Source organism: Eleutherodactylus coqui, chromosome 8, assembly GCF_035609145.1.
Source record: "Eleutherodactylus coqui strain aEleCoq1 chromosome 8, aEleCoq1.hap1, whole genome shotgun sequence".
Classification (NCBI taxonomy): Eukaryota; Metazoa; Chordata; class Amphibia; order Anura; family Eleutherodactylidae; genus Eleutherodactylus; species Eleutherodactylus coqui.
The window spans coordinates 39,998,268-40,017,353 of NC_089844.1; the positions used below are offsets into that span (position 1 = coordinate 39,998,268).

Below are 19,086 nucleotides of genomic sequence, written 5' to 3' on the forward strand. Positions count from 1 at the left end.
GATTTCATACTATGTGGCGCTCCCCCCTCACCTCCTCCGTAGGCTTCACGCTCCCCGTCTTCCAGTTCCCAGAGGCCTTATCAGGTGAGGCCACTACAGATCGCTGGGAACTGTCCCCCACAGTGAGTTTTGTAGCAAACCGACTTCTTCAAGGAGCGGGATTTTGGGGGGGCAAAGAGTCTATTACCTGGTGCTATCGTTTTTTCACACTGCACAATTATGGTGCAAACCACTCGATCTAACGAGTGATTTGCATGATAATCATGCTGTGTAAAAGGGGCTTTAGGATGGGTCATCATTAGTTGATCAGGGGGTTCCGCTGTTCAGGACACTGGCTGATGAGCTGCTGTTGCTGTCTGTTCGGTAGTGGTCCAGTTTGGTATTGCAGCTCTATGAGAAATGAATGTGAGATGTAAACCGTGCGACTCATTTATCAAAACTGAGAAAGGTTGCGTTCACACGGGTAAGTTTCATGTACAATGTCTGATCGATGGTAATATCAAATCAGATATCCCTTAGGAAAAGAACACATTGCTTTCAATGCATTTATTCTTATGAGTTTTTTTTCTCTCGGAATGACTATCCGAGATTGGAAGGGTCACTTCATGTCCTATTTTGGGAGGATTCTGTGTTAGAATTGCCAATTATTTCCTCAGATTGATTACTACAGGCAACAATGACATCTTACTGTTAGACAGTTCTGACAAATGAGTGCAAATGTTTCCGTTTCTTGTTGGATGTTAAATCGGCCATTTTGCTTTTCCAAAAATTTCGAGCGCTGCAGCGGTGACCCCCGAGCGGCCCAGATGTCTCTGATTATTTGTCCATTTTGATCTTATTAAGACGCTGCAATTTTGTTTTGCTGCCAGAAACTCAGCGAGATTCAGAGGTCGGCTCTAGTGAATGACTCAACGTAATGAATCTGGCAGCTGTTAGCCTTTATAGAGGGGATTGGGGCTATTAAGATCAGTGGGGAACCCGTAAAACGCTAGGCCGCCATTGTAAGCGCAGACAGTGCCGTTCCACTACAGGTTGCACATTAACCATTTCACCTCTACAAGAAATAGTATGAAGTCTCAGGGATTTTGGACCTTAATAAGTTCTTACAAGGTCACATGGGGTTTTATGGGAGCCTGACCTCATAGTCTAGGGGTTACGCAAATCTGTCACCGTCATGGCTGATGCCACAGACCAAGAGGACAACCAGATCATAGAAATGGCCAGTGATTGATGACTACTGTCTCCATATGAGACTTTTACTTAAAAGTGGAATCGAGCGACTTCACAGGGCAAAGGAGATGTCTTTCTGAGCCCAGAGCCATAAATATCACAGGGAGGTGCTGTAATAATAAGATGGGATTTCCAGATAATATCCATGCTGCATTTGTCATGGATCATGAGGAATCTCGTCTGGATTCTTGACTTTTTGAACAGTTATTTCTGTAGAATAGGATTGTTATAACTATCATGATCATAGCTTTCTAATAAACAGGGAGCTCTATGGGAGAGACTATACTCTCTACACAGTTACATGAGAAAACTCCACAAGGCCCAGTTAGTCTAGCACCGATGACCAGGCCTTGTTGGAAGTCTGTACTGGTGGTCTGTCGGGGGTCCTGAGCCCGGTCACCTTGTGTGCCCTCACACATCCACTGGTCCCAACACCCCCTAACAGTCTGGTCAGACGCTCCTCTCTACTGGTGGTCTGTCGGGGGTCCTGAGCCCGGTCACCTTGTGTACACTCACACATCCACTGGTCCCAACACCCCCTAACAGTCTGGTCAGACGCTACTCTCTACTGGTGGTCTGTAGGGGGCGTCCTGAGCCTGGTCACCTTGTGTGCCCTCACACACCCACTGGTCCCAACACCTCCTAACAGTCTGGTCGATGCTCCTCTCTACTGGTGGTCTGTCGGGGGTCCTAAGCCCTGTCACCTTGTGTACACTCACACATCCACTGGTCCCAACACCCCCTAACAGTCTGGTCGATGCTCCTCTCTACTGGTGGTCTGTCGGGGGGTCCTGAGCCCGGTCGCCTTATGAGCCCTCACACATCCACTGGTCCCAACACCTCCTAACAGTCTAGTCAGACGCTCCTCTCTACTGGTGGTCTGTTGGGGGTCCTAAGCCCGGTCACCTTGTGTGCCCTCATCCATTGGTCCCAACACCTCCTAACAGTCTGGTCAGAGCGGCCGGTGGGGGACAATTCATCGATACGACCACCCAGCTTCTCCCATCCCAATAATGCGCCCCTCTCAGACTCTGGTAACGGGGTGAAATCTCTCTTCTCTGCGTCGAAGAGGCGTCTAGTGGTCAACAAGCTCTACACAAGAGGAAGAAGAGGTCACTGCACACAAGGAGCCTCCGAGAGCCTTTTATAGGCCAAGGGGGAACCACTTTTAAGGCCTCTAGTGACAAGACCGTCCATCTAATCACCAAAACTCTCATCATCTACACATCTGCCTGAGATGGAACCGCAGGATGAGTTTTACATGAAAACAACCACTTCTATTTGAAGTTTTATTATTGACAAGGGGTGTATTTATTCAGTTTGTAATGAAAAGTTCTGTAAATTTCTGATATAGTATGTGTTTCAAGATCTGTGCTTGCTATCAGTGAATGAAGGCATTCTTCTTCACATCCGAAGGCTGAAACCATGATCTCACCAAATATGTATTGCACAGCTGGGGGATTTCTTCAAAAATAGCCCAGACTCCAGACTGATACATGTTACCTGCGCTGATACATTGTAACAAACTATCAAACTATCAGGGAGAGAGATTTGTGCTGCTGGTGGATTTAACTCACCTAGGATTATCTAGACTGGATATAGTTGTAATAAACCCTCAACTGTTTTAGATCTGTTCAGGCTTCAAGCTTTGGATGTGAATAAGAATGTGTTCATTCACTGACAGCAAGCAGTGATCTTGTAAATGATGAAGAACTGAAGTACAAAGAAAGTGGATTCTCCCACCTAATGTCGATTCAAACTGAAACTGATCCACGGAAAACTTGTCACGTGATTTTATGCTGCACTCCGGGGTCACGGCTCTAAATTTCCATACAGGGAAGTGCAAATCGAAAGAGCGCCGGGGCTCCATAAAGAGGCCAATCAGTATATGTTATAAAGTTGCTAAACTTTTTTTTTTTTTACATAAAATCCTTATTCTCTTATATTTTGCTGGAATACCCCTTTAAGTACAATCATTGTGTCATTGGGCTGCACTCTTTGATTTCCTCTGGGATTGTTCTCCTATAATGCTGTAATGATGGTGCGGGACTCGCAGCGGCTCTTGTGAGACGTCGATGACCTTCATCCAGGGGCTACATGAGCAGATGTGGTAATAAGCTGGACCTTCTCATCTACCCCCATATACTCTGCTCCTGTATAAAGGAAGCTTTGTCTTCTGAGCATAAATGATTATGAGACTCAGATCTTGAGAGTGTTTTTGTTTTCTACTCGGAGACCCTTAAGGCATACTGAAGGAGCAAGGGAGAGAGTGGGCGATAGACAAGGGGGGCAAAGAGGAGGGTCACGTGAGATCAGGAATGTCAGCTGTTTTCTATCTGGGTCACCTTTACCCCTTTGTAAAGGAATTCATTTGTTGCTTCATCTTTGGTTTGGAGATGGTTAATTAATCGACCAAAATGATGGAAACGTTTTCCCTATCAATGTTTTTGTATTTTGAGACCCTAAGGGGTTCAGGTTGGCCTTTTTTAAGTTGTAATGCTGTGTCACACAATAAAATAAAAATGCAAGTACAAAATTTAAGTGCCCCGCAGCTTGGAGAGTTTGGTCCGGGGACTGGAATGGGGGGATATATTCTATGATGTAGTTTTTCTCTCCCCACCTATCCTCTGGTTTGGGATCCTGTTTTTGGCCATCGAAACTGACCACTGCAATTTTCTAGCTACCTTGTGCAAATTCTGCAGTGCTGTATGATTAGTCGAAACTAGTCATGTGAGCAGTGCTGGCCAATCAGAGAGAAGATATAGTATATTGGTAGTCTAACACTAACATTACACTGTGGGGATTATGTAGTCTGAAGAAAGTGGTGGGCATCTTGGCCAGCTGAAAGTGGGACTCAGAACAAATAGACCAGAGGGGCAAAATAGACCAGAGGGGCATTGGCATAAAAGACCAACAGCAAGTAGTATAACTGCCTCTTCTGGTCCCATAACAAAACTTTTCCCGAAATTAAAGTGGTTGGACCAGAATTAACTTTTATCACACATCCATAGGATAGCTGACAAATGTCTGATCGGTGGGTGTCTTACTGTTGAGGCCACCAATGATCCCAGGAACAGGGGACTTACGTTTGCACTTTTTCTCACAGTGGGATCACTGCATCCAGTATGGGAGGACTGAATAGAGCAATGACCGCGCATGCGCACTGCTGCTCCATTCATTTTCAATGGGACTGCTGGAGATAGCACTTGGCTTTTTCCACCAGCTCCATTGAAATGAGAGAAGTGATGGCTATGTGATATCACTGTGGGTGGAAGAAACATCCTCGGAGTGAGGACACAGGTACCCCATTCTCGGCATCGTGGGGATCTCAGCAGGACACTCCCACCAATCAGACTTTTATCACCTATCTTATGGTTTGGTGATTAAAGGTTAATTTTGTTACAACCCCTTTAAGATTCATTTATTTTGTAGTTATTTATCACCATTAGGCCACCTGCAGACGAGCGGGTCAGATCCGGCAGCGAGAATTCTCGCCGCGGGACCCGACCCGAGAGCCTGCAGGGACGAGCGCGTACTCACCCGCGCCTGGCGGCCCCGGCTCTTTCATGTGCCGCGGCGCAGCCGGCGCATGCGCAGACCGGAGCCGGCGGCCGGGTGAGTGCATGCCCCGCACAAAAATAGGACATGCCGCGGTTTGTTTGCCGCGCGAGATTTCGCGCGGCCATCTGCATAGGAGTGCGTATTGTAATGCACTCCTATGCAAACTTTCAGTGGTGGAAATCCCGCGGGAAATCCCGCGGCGGGATTTCCGCCCGTGTGCAGGCGGCCTTATGTAGAGGACCCCCATATATCCCACAGCGATGTACGCTGGATGCATTTACATTGGTTCTGGGCTGGTGCTGATTCTCCTATCACAGACACGCACATACCAAGGCCAAATTTATAGGGAGTCCATAATCCTAAATACGTTTTGGGAGTGCGAAAAGCATTCATATAAATCTTGCAGATGTTGGCTGTGCGCCCGCGTCTGCAAGAGAGCAGTGTAACGCATAGAAAAAAATACTAAATTCACAAAATCATTTTTGTGATCACAGAATTCGTTGTGGGCCTTTTTTGTTGACTGCACACATTTGGTGTCAAGTAGTTCGACACACATAATGTTTCATTATGATTCTTGTTAAGCGAACCAGACCAGTAGAACCCTGTTGTGGGTTGAACTTTGCTAGAAGCTTGGTTCAGCATAAACCTGAACTGAGTTTCTATCCAAAACAGGGTTCTATATGGTTGTCAACACTAATCCTGAACACTGGTGATTAAAACACTGTCTAAGAACCATAAAAGCCACAGAATAGGCCATCAATAGTAAATCAGAGACCCAGGATCACCGCCCATCACCTGTACACCAGGCCAGTGTATTCATGCACTGAGCTGATTTCTATATGAAGCAAACAGCTCCATTTCCAGTGCAGTGGCGAGGCTTAGTATTACAGACACTGTTCCAATTCCAATGAGTGAAAACTTTGCATGTAATTCCAAGTTTGACCACTGCACTATGAATGGAGCTGTCTGCTTCCTGCAGAAATCAGCTCAGTGCATGAATACACTGGCCTGGCAAACAGCTGATTGTCCGGAGATCCAGACGGTAGAGCCCTGGTGATTTACTATTGGTGGCCTTTCCTGAGAATGGGTCATGAACAGTTTATAACTAGACAGCCCCTTTAACTCAGATCTCTAATAGGGTGTATGAAAATTGGTCTTCTGAACTGTACAACCCCTTTGAAGTTAGTCATAGAAGACAGACACCGCCTAGACACTGTCTACAAGGGACGGTTCTACCCACCCTCAATGACCCGATCGTTTGCAACTAGACTGTAAGTGTCACTTGGCTATTTTTTGTGGTTCGGTGTTTGGCACTGAATGACATATACACAAATGTTGCCTCCCCACACACTTTCTCTTTACCTACTCATGACCCTATAGTGTGCTCATAAGCAAACAATAACATTTAATGAGCATTAGCGCAAAAGATTTATTTATTTATGGCCAGTGGCATACACAGAACAAAGGGGGTGCCAAAGCAAACGATTGAAATGGGCCTCGAATTGAGATGCTGGGCCTTTCCATCAAGGACAGAAGGACTTGCTGCTTGTTTTCCCGTGCACCCCCTTATCAAGACCCTTGGACCAATATTAGACCAATACAGGTTGTCATCACACAATAGCAAAGGGGGCAAGGCCAACCAGGTCTAGACTCCTCTTTCCAAGGTCCTCATAGCAGCTGCATTATCTATCTATCTATCTATTTATCTATCCATCTATCTATCCATCCATCCATCTATCCATCTATCCATCTATCCTGAATGGCCCCTTCATTAGACCCTCATATAGTAGCGTGTTGGACTTATTTTGACTTTTAATTTGAAGCTCCTGGAACCCCCAATACAAACTCTAACTATGGTGCCTTATGTAGGACAGAGGGACTTTTTGGGCCCCCCCAGACTCCAGGGTGAGATGATAACCAGTTTACAAAGAAGAAATCAATTTAACGTACACAGTGTAATACTTCATGATCTATTACGTTTAAGTAGAGTCTGATCGTTGGGTCTCAAACAAACATCCATCCCCTATTTGTACAAGGGCAATACGAAAGATTACTAAGGGCTCAGCGGACAGCCATTGACTTATGGCTGACTCAGCGCTAAAGTTACCCCTAACTATATCACTGAGTCAGCCATAGTCAATTGTTAGAGTTAACAAATTTCTTAAGAGAGGAGAAATAAGGTAAGCATGCATGCAGAAAATGTGGGATGAGAAAGAAAAAGATGACAAAAAGTAGGAGAATAGGGAGAGGAGTAGGGAGCTAGGAGAAGAGAGGGGAGGAAACAAGGGAGGGGAAGCCCCAGCCTTAGCGCAAAACCCGAAGCAGGCCCTCCCGGTCTATCCCAAAAAGTTTTGGAACTCTGGAGTTCCCAGGAAAAATAGACCAGGAAGACTACACCCACAGGTCATTGCTAGAGTCACGGTGGTCCTCGTCTATCAGTTCTTCCATGTATTTCAAATGATTAATTTTTTGACAAATTCAACTATGTTGAGGGGGGCATACACTACGCCAGTATCTAGGAATTACTGTTTTTGCTGCTTTAAGAAAGTGGCGTAAAAGGCTTTTCTTTATCGCCGCCGGTCTCCCAGGAATGATGGAGAGCAGAGCTAGCTGCAGGGAATCTACCATCGAGCTGCGTCTTACCTTTTCGTATTAGGTGAATACAGCGTTCCCAAAGGGCTTCAGGCATGGGCAGTCCCACCAAATGTGTAGGACTGTCCCCACCGCAGACTTGTAACACCAGCTTTGATCTGAGACTGATGGGTATCTGCGGTGAATGAGAACTGGACACCAATACCATCTAGAGAGAATCTTAGAATTATTTTCTTGGGCAGCTCAAGATACCTCAGATATGACATTGAGACAGTTTGGGAAAGGCTTGGTGACCATATCGTGTGGGCTGCTGCTGCCATAGTAGTTGCAGGGGTCTGTATTGGTTGACCTAGAAAAATTTCAGTAAACACATTTGTAAAGTTTGTCCTTTTGTAAAACTCTCCCTCGTAAATTGCAAATATTTCTTCTTGCAAAAAATTAATTACAGGTTATCCGTCCCGAGGGTCCCGCGGCTGCCAGGGTTCTCTTGGACCATTTTCCTGTCCTGTTAGTTGTGAGCCATAAACACGTGGGACGGACCGCAGCTGTGTAAGCATTCATGGCTCTTACGCTGGAGGAATCAATCTTCGGAAAGCCATTATTTAGACGGATTTATAGGTATCTAATTGGGATAAAAACCACAATTGGCACTTTGATCATTTGGTCTTCAGTTGGTTCTTAAGGGCCCTGAACAGTCTTTTAGGATTTCTCGGCCTGACTGGTGTAATTCATGGTGTGGGGGAGAGAATAAAAGGCCTAATAATGGGGAATATTCTCACTAGTTTATAGAAAAAAGAGAATAAAAAAATGTACATTGAAATTCCATTAGATCGGCTTCTATGGAAAAAACATGGAAAAAAAACCACAGACAGTTAAAAAATGTCTATTGATCTGTCATCCATATACAGTAACGGAGAAGGGGGCTGGCTCAGGTATGAGGATGAGCAGAGTCTTAAAAGATCAGTGGCGCAAGCCCCAAGACATATGTGTGGTCTATGCTCCCACCCGCGCCGCCAACAAAAAAGATTTATATTACACTTTTAGTTATTATATAACATTACACACATCGGCACGGTGATTAAATATTACCGCACCACTGTTACAGAACGAAGCCCTATACAAAAACCAATATTACCAGTAGTAACACTATACAGGGACCATATAATGCTGCCACACCATAACTACTATATAATACCGCTATACTGTTACTGAATGAAACCCTATATAGAAACCAATTTTACCAGTAGTAACACTATACAGGGTCCATATAATGCTGCCACACCATAACTACTACATAATACCACCATGCTGTTACTGAATGAAACCATGTTACAAAGACCAATAGTACCGCATACAGTAACCATATAGTGGTAGATACAAGCTCAACGGATGCGCTCTGCAGACTGTATAGGTGATTACAGTAATGCTATATCCAGCAATCACAGGTGACATCTAGTTTTTCACTGCTTTCTCATCAGGCCCAGACCGCCATGATGACTTTTTCCAGCTGTGACTTGTATATGTAAGGTACACAACATAGACTTCTTTGGCTCCTCGCTTTTACAGACTTTCCATTGGAGCCCAGGAGGTACAAGTTACACCTCTTTCTATGGATTACTGAACCCTTTCAGTTCCGCAGAGGTTTCCGTATCTACTACTTCTCTGAACATCTCATGATTATTGGGATGTTTCCGTCATTGAGTGCGTTCTCCGTGAGCCCGGTAGTCGCATGGTACATTAGGTTAATGAACTGGCTTTAGAGTATCTGCAAAACCAAATAAAGCACTGACGAATCGATGAACTCTCCGGGGACGGTTGATGAACCGGAGTTGTAGATGTCAACGAACATAAAGACAGCGGGTAATGCGGGTCATGATGTGACGCTGATGACATCATAGTGGATTTCCCCGTGTTATCACCTTAGGCCACTCTCACACGAGGGTATGTAAAAAAGCTGCATTTTTTCACGCAGCATTTTACTGTCTGCGGAGCTGCATTTTGTGCGCATTTCCCTGCATATTTTTATTCGCAGTAACAGCGCAGGCAAGCGAGCTGATGATGTCACAACTTTTTTTCCCTCTTGCGGTGGGATAGTAACCTGCATAAGAAATGCAGTATTACTCGTGCAATTACGAATTTACTGCGTTTTTTATGCACCCCATTCATTTCAATGGGTGATTCTGTGCGTGAAATTCACACTAAAATGCCAAAAATAGGACATGAGGGATGTTTTCCTGCATGACACCACGATGCGACACGGAAATGAATCGCGCATGTTCTATCTTGCTGCGTGCTCTTGTATTGCAGCGCAGCAGCATTGCACCAAGTGCTAGATGTACGCGATACAATGCAATGGGAGAAACTCCGCTGACAGCCGCGGCAGAGGATCACTACTTCCCAGAAGTCATGTGAGGCGGTTTTGTTACAGAAAAGGCCTCAAATCCTCGGCAAAATCGCATGTTGGCAAGTGCGATATTGGGCCGTGGATCATAGCCCGATATCGCACTCACCCTTATGAAGTTAGCCTTAGTGCCCAGAGCTCATTTTTCTGATACAGAGCTCCAAATCTCCTGCACAGATACAGTTACATGATAATTTTCTGCCTGCTTGCAGCCACCACTAGGGGGAGCTCAGGACATCCCTGTAAACTGTTATTATAGATCTCAACAGGGGCGTGCATAGAACTTTTTAAAATGACTTAGATAAAGCATAATTGCTGCATAATAAAAAGTACATTAACTTTCTAATATACTTTGTGTTCTAATTTCCCACCACTGCAAAACAACTGCTTGCTGTTTCTGAATGGTGACATCAATTTTTTACATTGTAAGGTTGAATACCTGTACAGACCTGCGGTTGCTACAATGTGTCTAGTGTGGACAATCTTCTGCAGCGCAAATGTCTATCCTGTCGCGGACTTCAGATTGATAGCTATGCACTGAAAGTAAGCAGAGGTCATGAAAATGACGATGCTTAGTGAACAATTGAAACAAAGTACAGTATATTCGAGAAACTCTGAACTAATCATTGAGTAAACTGCATATGCATAATTGTAAACATGAAAGCAACTGTGTGGTGTTAAGGTCTCTGCTTGCTGTCACTGAATGGAAATGTTTATTGTATTCACAGAGAAACTGAAAACTCAATCACAACTTGGATATGTTTGTATCCATTCTAGACAATTTTAGTGAGCAGGACTCGGACAGGGCAGTTTTTTTAAGCTTCTGTGTATAGACAGGACTGTTTCCATTCACTCGGAGCAAGCAGAGCTCCTAAAATGGTGAGGAATAGTGAATAATCGAAACAAAATATATCAGAAAGTTTTGGAAGTCTCATTATTCATTCAGTAAACGTCATGTACATAGTCTTCAGTTGTATGGTATCAAGGTCTCTGCTTGCTGTCAATGAATGGAATACTTATACATAGTGAGAGGCTGAAAACTCATTTGTATACAGTCTAGGCAAAAAGAGGTTTTCCAGGCAAAATACTGTTGATTCTGGCTGATCAGCTGATCAGGCGCCTGCTGTCAGCGCCATAATACAAAGGGATCAGAGGGGAAGCCGTTGCTCCGACCCCTGTGTAGTGGCCGGTCCTTGTAACTTTCTCAAATCGTATTTACACAGCCGATGGCAAGTTGCACCCTAGATTCTCGGGCGCAAGCAGCATTGCACAACGCACGGTCACCTCGCAAGTGACCAATCCAATCACACGAAAATAGGACCTGTTTCAGTTTTTCCGTCTTGCTCCGTTGCCGCGAAATAAAAAAAACGTTCGTGTAAATTAACCCTTTGTAAACAATGGCTTATTCCAATGCGCGAGTTCTGTTTATCGCACAGAACTTACACGTTTTTCTCGCCCATGTCAATAGACCCTCAATGAGAGTTGCGAACATCGGCCACTACACATGGGTCAGAGCAGCGGCTTCAGATTTAATGAGCAGGACTTGGTCAGCACAGGTTTTCAGCCTGCAAGTATAGACAAGACTGTTTCCATTCACTCAAAGCAAGCAGAGAGTTTGAAAATGGTGAGGAAATGAAGCACAAACTATTTTAGAAAGTTGCAGAACTTTATTCTAAGTGACATAACACTGGACGATCATGTAGTATTATATCGTGATTTTCTCCTCCGCTTCCTGCATCAGACTTTGCATCCTCCTGGGGTTGAGGGTCCCACAAGGTATCACCCCCCTGAGTGGAAGCCCTGCAGTCTGCAGTCACATGAAGTCAAATAAAGCCCCTTCTTTTTCCTTAGGAGGGTGAGGAGGTGTGTAAGTGGGGGTGGGGTGATGAGGGGGGGTGAGGTGTAGAGGAAATACCAAAGAATTACATTTTTTTTTATTCTCTCCCCTAAAAAGTTGCTTGTGGCTGGCAGGCTGCAGATGAGGAGAAGAGGGGGAGGATTTAGTGTCTGCACCGCCCTCTCTTCAGGAGGTGTGAGGGCTGATGTATGTGAGGATGAGGAAAAACTTGGAGAGACAGAAAGAAAGAGGCAGGGACTTCATAGTGTGATGTGGAGGTAGAGAGAAAAGGAGGGAGAGACGGATCCAGGAAAACCGGGAACTACAGTCTGTGAGGTGGCGGTGTTGAATGAGTTAACCCCGCTACATTACCTGGCCACTATGGAATTAGGCGCCTGGGTCAGATGGATTAGTGTCAGTTCCACCTTGGTTTAAGGATTCTGCATTGGTTTCGCAAGTATGCCCTCCGCGTCCCTGTGTGTGCCCCGTCCACGGTCGGACCCCAGAATGACCTGGCTGTGTCTGTCCTGTATGCTTTGGGTACGTAGATTCAGTTCTTTTTCTTTTCCAGCATAGATGTAATACATACAGATGTAGCAGAGCTGAGTTTGTCTATACACATGTGTTTTATATAGGACTGCAAGTAAACCTTCTGCTTTATCTTAACTGTGCAGAATAGCAACTCTGTGGTTGGACCCTCAAGTGTTGGGGGCTGCTGTTCTATAATTTCTAAATCCCGAAAAATCTGATATGCTATAGTAGGGGGACCCTCCAGTGTCAGTGCACCATTGTTCTGCATCACCCACTAAGATTTGGGACCCCAGAAAAGTCACCGTGGCATTTCCTAGGGAAACTTTTACTCCCAAGTCTTGATTTACAAATGTTCTGGGACCCCCAAGTGCCATTTAGCCATTTTCCTGCAATGCCAAAGCTGCTCTGTGACCCCCTAAACCCAGTGTGACGTTGCTGTTGAACCCCAAGCCATAGCTGACTATGCTTTGCTATTGATTGGCTATTGCATAGCTTTATGAATCACGTTTTATAGACCCTCGAGTTGCAGCTATTGTTCTGCAGTTCCTAGATGTTGTACCCTCAAAAAGTGATCTGGAATTGTTATGGGAACCCCAAGTTGCAGGATGAAATTGCCCCAGCCCCAAAGTAGGTTTGTGGCAGTCCACTTGGGATTCCAATCGAGAACTTTTTCTACCTCTGATTCGATCCAGTTGCAGCATCTGCATGGAACGTAATATAATGATATGTGCACTTCTGCATTATAGTCTGTTGAATGGCAGCTGGGGGCTGCTGGTAAGCGTATAGACCCTTGGTGTCCAACCTGTGGCTCTTCAGCTGTTGTGAAACTATAACTCCCATCTACTGGGAGTTGCGGATAGAGATCCTCAGGTTGGAGGTTATTACTATAGATACTATTGCCCGTATCCTCCACCATTTTTTGTCACAGGAGATCAAAATTTGGGGCTAAGTTGGACTATTCAGATACTTCATGTCACTGATGCTTCGGTGTAACTGTTTCAGTACCAGACTGAGCCTGCATTACTTTAGTTTAGACTATGGAGTGTTCTATATCTCCTTTGTGAGGGTAACAACTCCTACTTTTAACCCAATCCCCTCTTTCCCACATTGTTCATGAGATGCTATTTTTTAAGTGATTATTAATAGTTTCGTAGTATTGCATTGATTATCTTGTTCCAAAAAGTGTCAGTTTGTTTTCTCGTTGCATATTTATTCACACCCTGTTAATGCTTTCAGAATTTGTTGCTGATTACAGATTTTAGGATTCCCACTGTAGACAATTATGGAGATAATATGCCATAATTGCCTGGCAGGTGGGGGCTCAATTTCTAGCCCCTGCACACCTATCTCAGGAATGAGGGTTCCCTGTTCTCTATCCTCCATGGAGGGGTGACCAATTGGCTTTCCTAATTTAGGCCCTGGAAGTTACAGAGATGGGCGATCGAGCACTTATGAATAAACCCTTATTGTGATGTAAACTCTATACCATTCTCCCTCCCCCAATCATAGCTCTTATATCACATTGTTATGGTGGCGGTAAATTTGAGTGGTATTTTTCATTGGGGGAATTTTTGACACCAGTTTTCTGGCAGTTTTTTTTTTCCTTTTCCAGTTTAAAGATGCAACAAATTTATTAACGGTCGCGGGATGTTGATACATTTGACCCATCTATACATAAGTCCAGAGATGTGGAGTCACTCTGTATGCCACCCAGCTATTGGGGTCAACTGGGACAAATTTTGCAACTTTTTAAATAGTCACATGTCATAAATGTTTCTAAAAAGCTCACTCCACTCAAACCCTGCCCCTTTTCTAGACACTTTTGAAAAGTGGAGGGAGAGGAGTAACATCTGTACTTTTTGGTGTAAATCAATAGCAAATTTGTCTAAACTGATTTGCAGCAGAAAAAGACACAACTTACACCTTCTGCCTCATTGTGTTCTTCAGATATTACAGCCTGGTATAGAAAGCATCCTCTGCTCCCCTATAGTTACCCCATTACTATAGATGGGGAGCAGAGTGTCTGTAGCGTCTCCCATGGCAGTGCATTTGGTCACACAATTGCGCAAATGGAAAATGGAATAATATCTCCATTGTTGGAGGTTGTGGGTATCTGCCGGCCAGGTAGTGGGGACAACAGTCTGCATGGCAGGGTACAGCCAAGGCTGCTCGTGGGGGGAACATCCGGTATCAGGCTCTTCCAATGTAGGGGACATGTAGGGGTGAAGTTAGGTGGCACATCGGTTGGGACCACATGACTCCTTTCCGAGATGCTCCAAAAGAAACCAACTTTATAGAACATAAGAAGTGATAATAATTAGCGTTGTAAGGAGTGAAGGAGTGCGCAACCAGTAGCCATGTTGCCCAGCTTCCTCCGTGTAGCCCCTGTTCCTTATTGTAGCTGAGCTGGCGGGATGTCAGCTTTCTCTTCCTGTAACCCTGGTGAAGGCGCCACCCTAGCACCGCTACTGCCCGTACTACATTCTCCGTCTTCACTACTTTCTCATGGGCATAGTCCGTGAATTCTCCCTTTTACAACCAGACTCCTCCTTTTGTGATACTTTCTTGGTTATGGGCATCCCCTCTTTGCACCTAGCCGTGCCCTTAAAGGGCCAGTAGCCCATAATACAGGACAGTCTACCATATAAACATTTCCCGACTAGCAAAACGGAGCCGAAGCCCTCTTATACCACAAAGCCACCTATTGGAACATTATTCCATCTCTCATTTACATATCTTTTTCCCAGGAAGCATTGCATAGCCTATAAGAATCACCACACCCTCATGGTGCTCTCCACAAGGAGAAACATTACCCACAGTTGATGAGGCTTCCACATCATGGTCCAGAGGTGGCTAGATAAAACTGCAACCACACTGGTGGAATGAATAGCAGCGATGTTGCATCATGTGACTCAAGACCCACAATTTTGTTGAGCACCACGTGGCATATTAAGCCGCCCAGCTGCGCTCAGGACACGAGGGGATTATAAACCTTATGGCCATAATAAGGCAGTAAAGATAATGAAGGAGGGTTATAACGATGCAGATCCAGGTGTAGGGTGTGGTAAGTGGTTTAAGGCTGAATGAAAACCACACACTGGCTACAGTCTCCAATTCAGAGATCAACCTTCCACTTGCAGAGCGCCCTCTACTGGTCATGTTATGGTGAAAAATGCAAGAAACATGTATGACTCTAGAACTCTTCTGGTTGTTTTCTTTACTGTGCAGATGGAGTATTCTGCAGTGTCTAGAGCTTTATAACCGCGGAGCAGCAGTGATGTCTCTCTTGCACATCTGTGACTTTACTGCTGCAGAGCACTCCTGTGGATGATGTGTTCTGTAGTGTTTGCCTTGTATATGTAGAGCTAGAAACCAATGATGTTGATTGAGTGCATTTTGTAAACTTATGGCCTACTAGTGCAGATGGAGCGTATTGTAGTGTATCCTACCAAAAGTATTTGGACCCCTGTATCAGCAGAATGGATTGTGTCTTATTAGCATGTCACATGTAATAAACCATGCTACATAAGCTGCAGACCTTGGAGGTGTCAGCCATAGTTTGTGATGGGAACTCCACACTATACAATATACAGGTTATATCTACAAGCCGTGAATCACAAATAGCAATGCATTGGCCCATCTGCAATGGAGCGTCGTCATTGGACAGTCGAGCAATGGAAGGCGTTCTGTGGAGTGACGAATCACGCTACTCCATCTTCACATCAGAGGGACATACCTGGGTGGGGAATGCCTTCTGCCTGAGGGTGCGGGCAGATGAGCGCATAAACGGCGCGTTTTTTCGACCAAACGTATATACGTGACCATCTGAGGCAATGGTTTCGAATGTATTCGTTCACATGGGCGATTTTACGGCGCGTAAAAACGGCAATTCGAAAAAAAACGAAACATATGCGACCGAAATACGCGCCAACGCATATTCGATCGCCGAAAAGACCGTTTGCAAAGTAGGAACAAACGAAAATACGCTTTCTAGCTCTGGTCGTGATCGGTGAAAAACGATCGCTTGGGCGATTATACGTTGCGCTCGTGCGAACGTAAATACGCCTACGCTCGTCTGCCCGCACCCTGAGTGTGTTGTGCCAACAGTCAAGTACGGCAGAGGTTCCGTTATGTTCTGGGGATAGTTTATGTGGCATGGTCTTAGTCCGTTGGTTGTAGAGACAAGAACCACGAACACGGAGGTGACCCTGACATTCTAGACAATAATGTGCTGCCGACAATGTGACAATACTCTGGGAATGGTCAGGAAATATTAAACGAGAACTCCCCAGACATTTGCAGGATGATTGGAGGGAAATATCTGCTGAAATGTATCAAATATTAGTAGAAAATATGCCATGGGGAATATCGGATGCCATTGCAGCCAAAGGAGCCCCACGAAGGATTAACATATAAGAATATGTACTACTTTTGGTTGTCTAATTACCTTTTGGTAGAGCAGGGTGTGTACAACATTACAGCTGTGTGTCAAGAGTGCACATGGAGTAGTCTGCAGTTTCTGCCATACATTTAGAGCATGGTCAGCCGATTCTGATATGGTCAGATATTGTGCTTGAAAATAACACATTTCATGAGCAATTGCGTGTCCTTTTTTTTGGGCGATACTGTTTCAAAATCGCCATTTTTTCCCTATGGCAGCAAATAAAAAAGAACCCCATCACACTCGCATGTAGAAAGGCCTCTCTGTCCGACAGCAATTCTGCATCAAAATCCACATTTAGACCTGGGCTGATGGTGCAGATTTCCACAGCAGCAAATTCTGCTACGTGTTGCGGCCAATTCCGTTGTGTTTGAAAGCGCCCTACGAGTGCAGAACACTATTTTGGTAACGCAATAGATAATGGCTAATTTAGGGGTTTTTTTCGTGTACCCTAATTTTGTCCTCCTTCTCCAGCACTGCGGTGTAAACTATATGTCGTAGGGTGACTGGCTAAGGGAAGCTAAAAACAGGGTGACTCCCGGTAAATCTGGGTGAGTTGATGTGTCTGCGACTCAGTATGCCAACTACTAGGAGGTTTAGTTGATGGGCCTCATAGCCTTAACTGCCCAATTCGCTTAAAGTAGCACCACAGTCTTATGAAAGCTGTCTAAAAGAAAATCTGTTTTTGGTGCCCATAGCAGCCAATCACAGTGCAGCTTTCATTTTACCTCAGCAGCATGAAAAATGAAATCTGCTCTGTGATTGGTTGCTAGTGACAACAAGAACACTTTTTTTCTTTTAGGCATTTTTCATAAATCTGTCCCATTGTGAACACAGCAGAAAACCAAGCTGTCTATGGAGCCGACGTGAGGCTCCTCCGGTGGCGTCTGCATCTCCTGGGTGTTCTCGCCGGCGGCTCCCGAGTCCTCGCTGAGTCAGTGACTTTCTGACGCTTCAGGCTATAGAGAAGCAGAGAGTCTTGTTAATAATCTCACTTCTTGCGTTCTTATATTGTTCTTCATCTCTATTGTGACAAGACAGGAGATCAAAGCATCAAATGCTGAAAAAGACATTGTAACAAGCACATCAGCTGCGAACAGGACTAGAGTAGCACCGGTGTTACCGCCTGTCAGAGAATGGTTTTTGGTTTTCGTACGGCGGTCTGGCGTTTTCTTAGATGAAATAGCGTAACATGCTGCGTTATTTTGTCCAAGATTTTTCTGGAAATCAGCGACAGAAGCTCCGAACTGAACCTCCATGATTAATGCGACTGTAGCCTAAGGCCTCCTTCACAAAGGCGCTTTTTCCACGATTACCGCGTCATTTTCAGCGCCGCTGTATAACGCTCCCATTGTTGTCAATGGAGCCTCTCAGACAGGCGTTTTCCACTGGAGTCTGTTCTATTTTTCGTCGTTTAGCGCACCTCATCAATGATTGGGGGTGCTGAAAGTCGGTGTTGATGCTGCGGCCCAAAACTAAAGTAAATTGAGGCAAAGCGCCCTGCACTTGAAAGCAAAAGGGTATATTCACAAAAATTGCCCATTTATGTGCAATTTTTAGACTAAAAAATCTGTTTTGAAATGACACAGAAATAGAACAGAATGGGCCTCATTCCTCAAAACTGCCTAGCAGCACGGCCGTCCTTGTTGCTCCCAGCAACCAATCAGAGATCAGCTTTTAAATCTTAAATGGCTTTGGAAAAATTAAAGCTCTGCTCTGATTGGTTGCTGGAGGCATATTTACAGGTGCATTTTTTTAAAATCAGGTGAATAGTCCGCGTATAAAAAGCCAAGCATAGACTATTTTTGTGTGATATATTTTTTTTTTGCCAAAAGTCACCGATTTATGTCAAAGTGTACATAAAAAAGTGGATTTCACTCACAGTATGACCCGCATTTAACCATGAGGACCGTAAAACAAAAAGAACCAAGTAGTGCAGATCCCGTCCATTCATACAGCTTCTTTTATTTCCATAAAAAGCCAATCCAAGTCGCATCTGAAAATTGCAAAAGTGCTTGAAAATTGCACCAAAAACTTTCCAGGACCCTAAAAACCCCAAATGCTTGTTTATATACAGCGGATACAATTCTACCCTCAGCTGTAGCAGAGGTGCAGCCGCCTTGGGCTTATTCACACTGTGTGCGGTCTGGCTTTGTACCTGGACAGCGCAGGGACCGGTTATAGTTCATGGGGCTGTACATAGACTATGCACGCCTTATGTGACGTCAATGAATGTGCAAAAACTGGAGCGAGCGCTTACAGCATCCACGTTTATTTCAGATTTCAACGATCATTTAGCAATTCTGTAAAAAAAAAAAAAAAAAAAAGGTCCTCCTTCAGTTCAGCGAGAAGAAAACTGGATGCCGCATCCACATAAAACATGGAAGCCAGCAATGAGTACGGACGTCACACGGATATTCACTTCCATTAGAATGGGTCAGCTTGTGTCTGATGTCGATGCCCTAATTCATCGCAATACCTTTACATGCCACA

General features: G+C 44.7%; 1 protein-coding gene across 7 annotated transcripts in view; it reads left to right on the top strand.

The window, feature by feature from the left end:
- The window catches only part of TNS1 (tensin 1), a 498,102-nt gene that overhangs the window by 97,224 nt on the left and 381,792 nt on the right, over positions 1-19,086 (top strand). Inside the window, exon 1 of one of the 7 annotated variants that reach the window (XM_066575545.1) lies at positions 11,918-12,161. The exons of the other annotated variants lie outside the window; for them this stretch is intronic. Coding sequence (XP_066431642.1) covers positions 12,081-12,161 — 81 coding nt within the window. The 5' untranslated portion in view covers positions 11,918-12,080. Of the gene's footprint in view, positions 1-11,917; positions 12,162-19,086 lie in introns of those variants that run through there. 7 annotated transcript variants of the gene reach the window in all.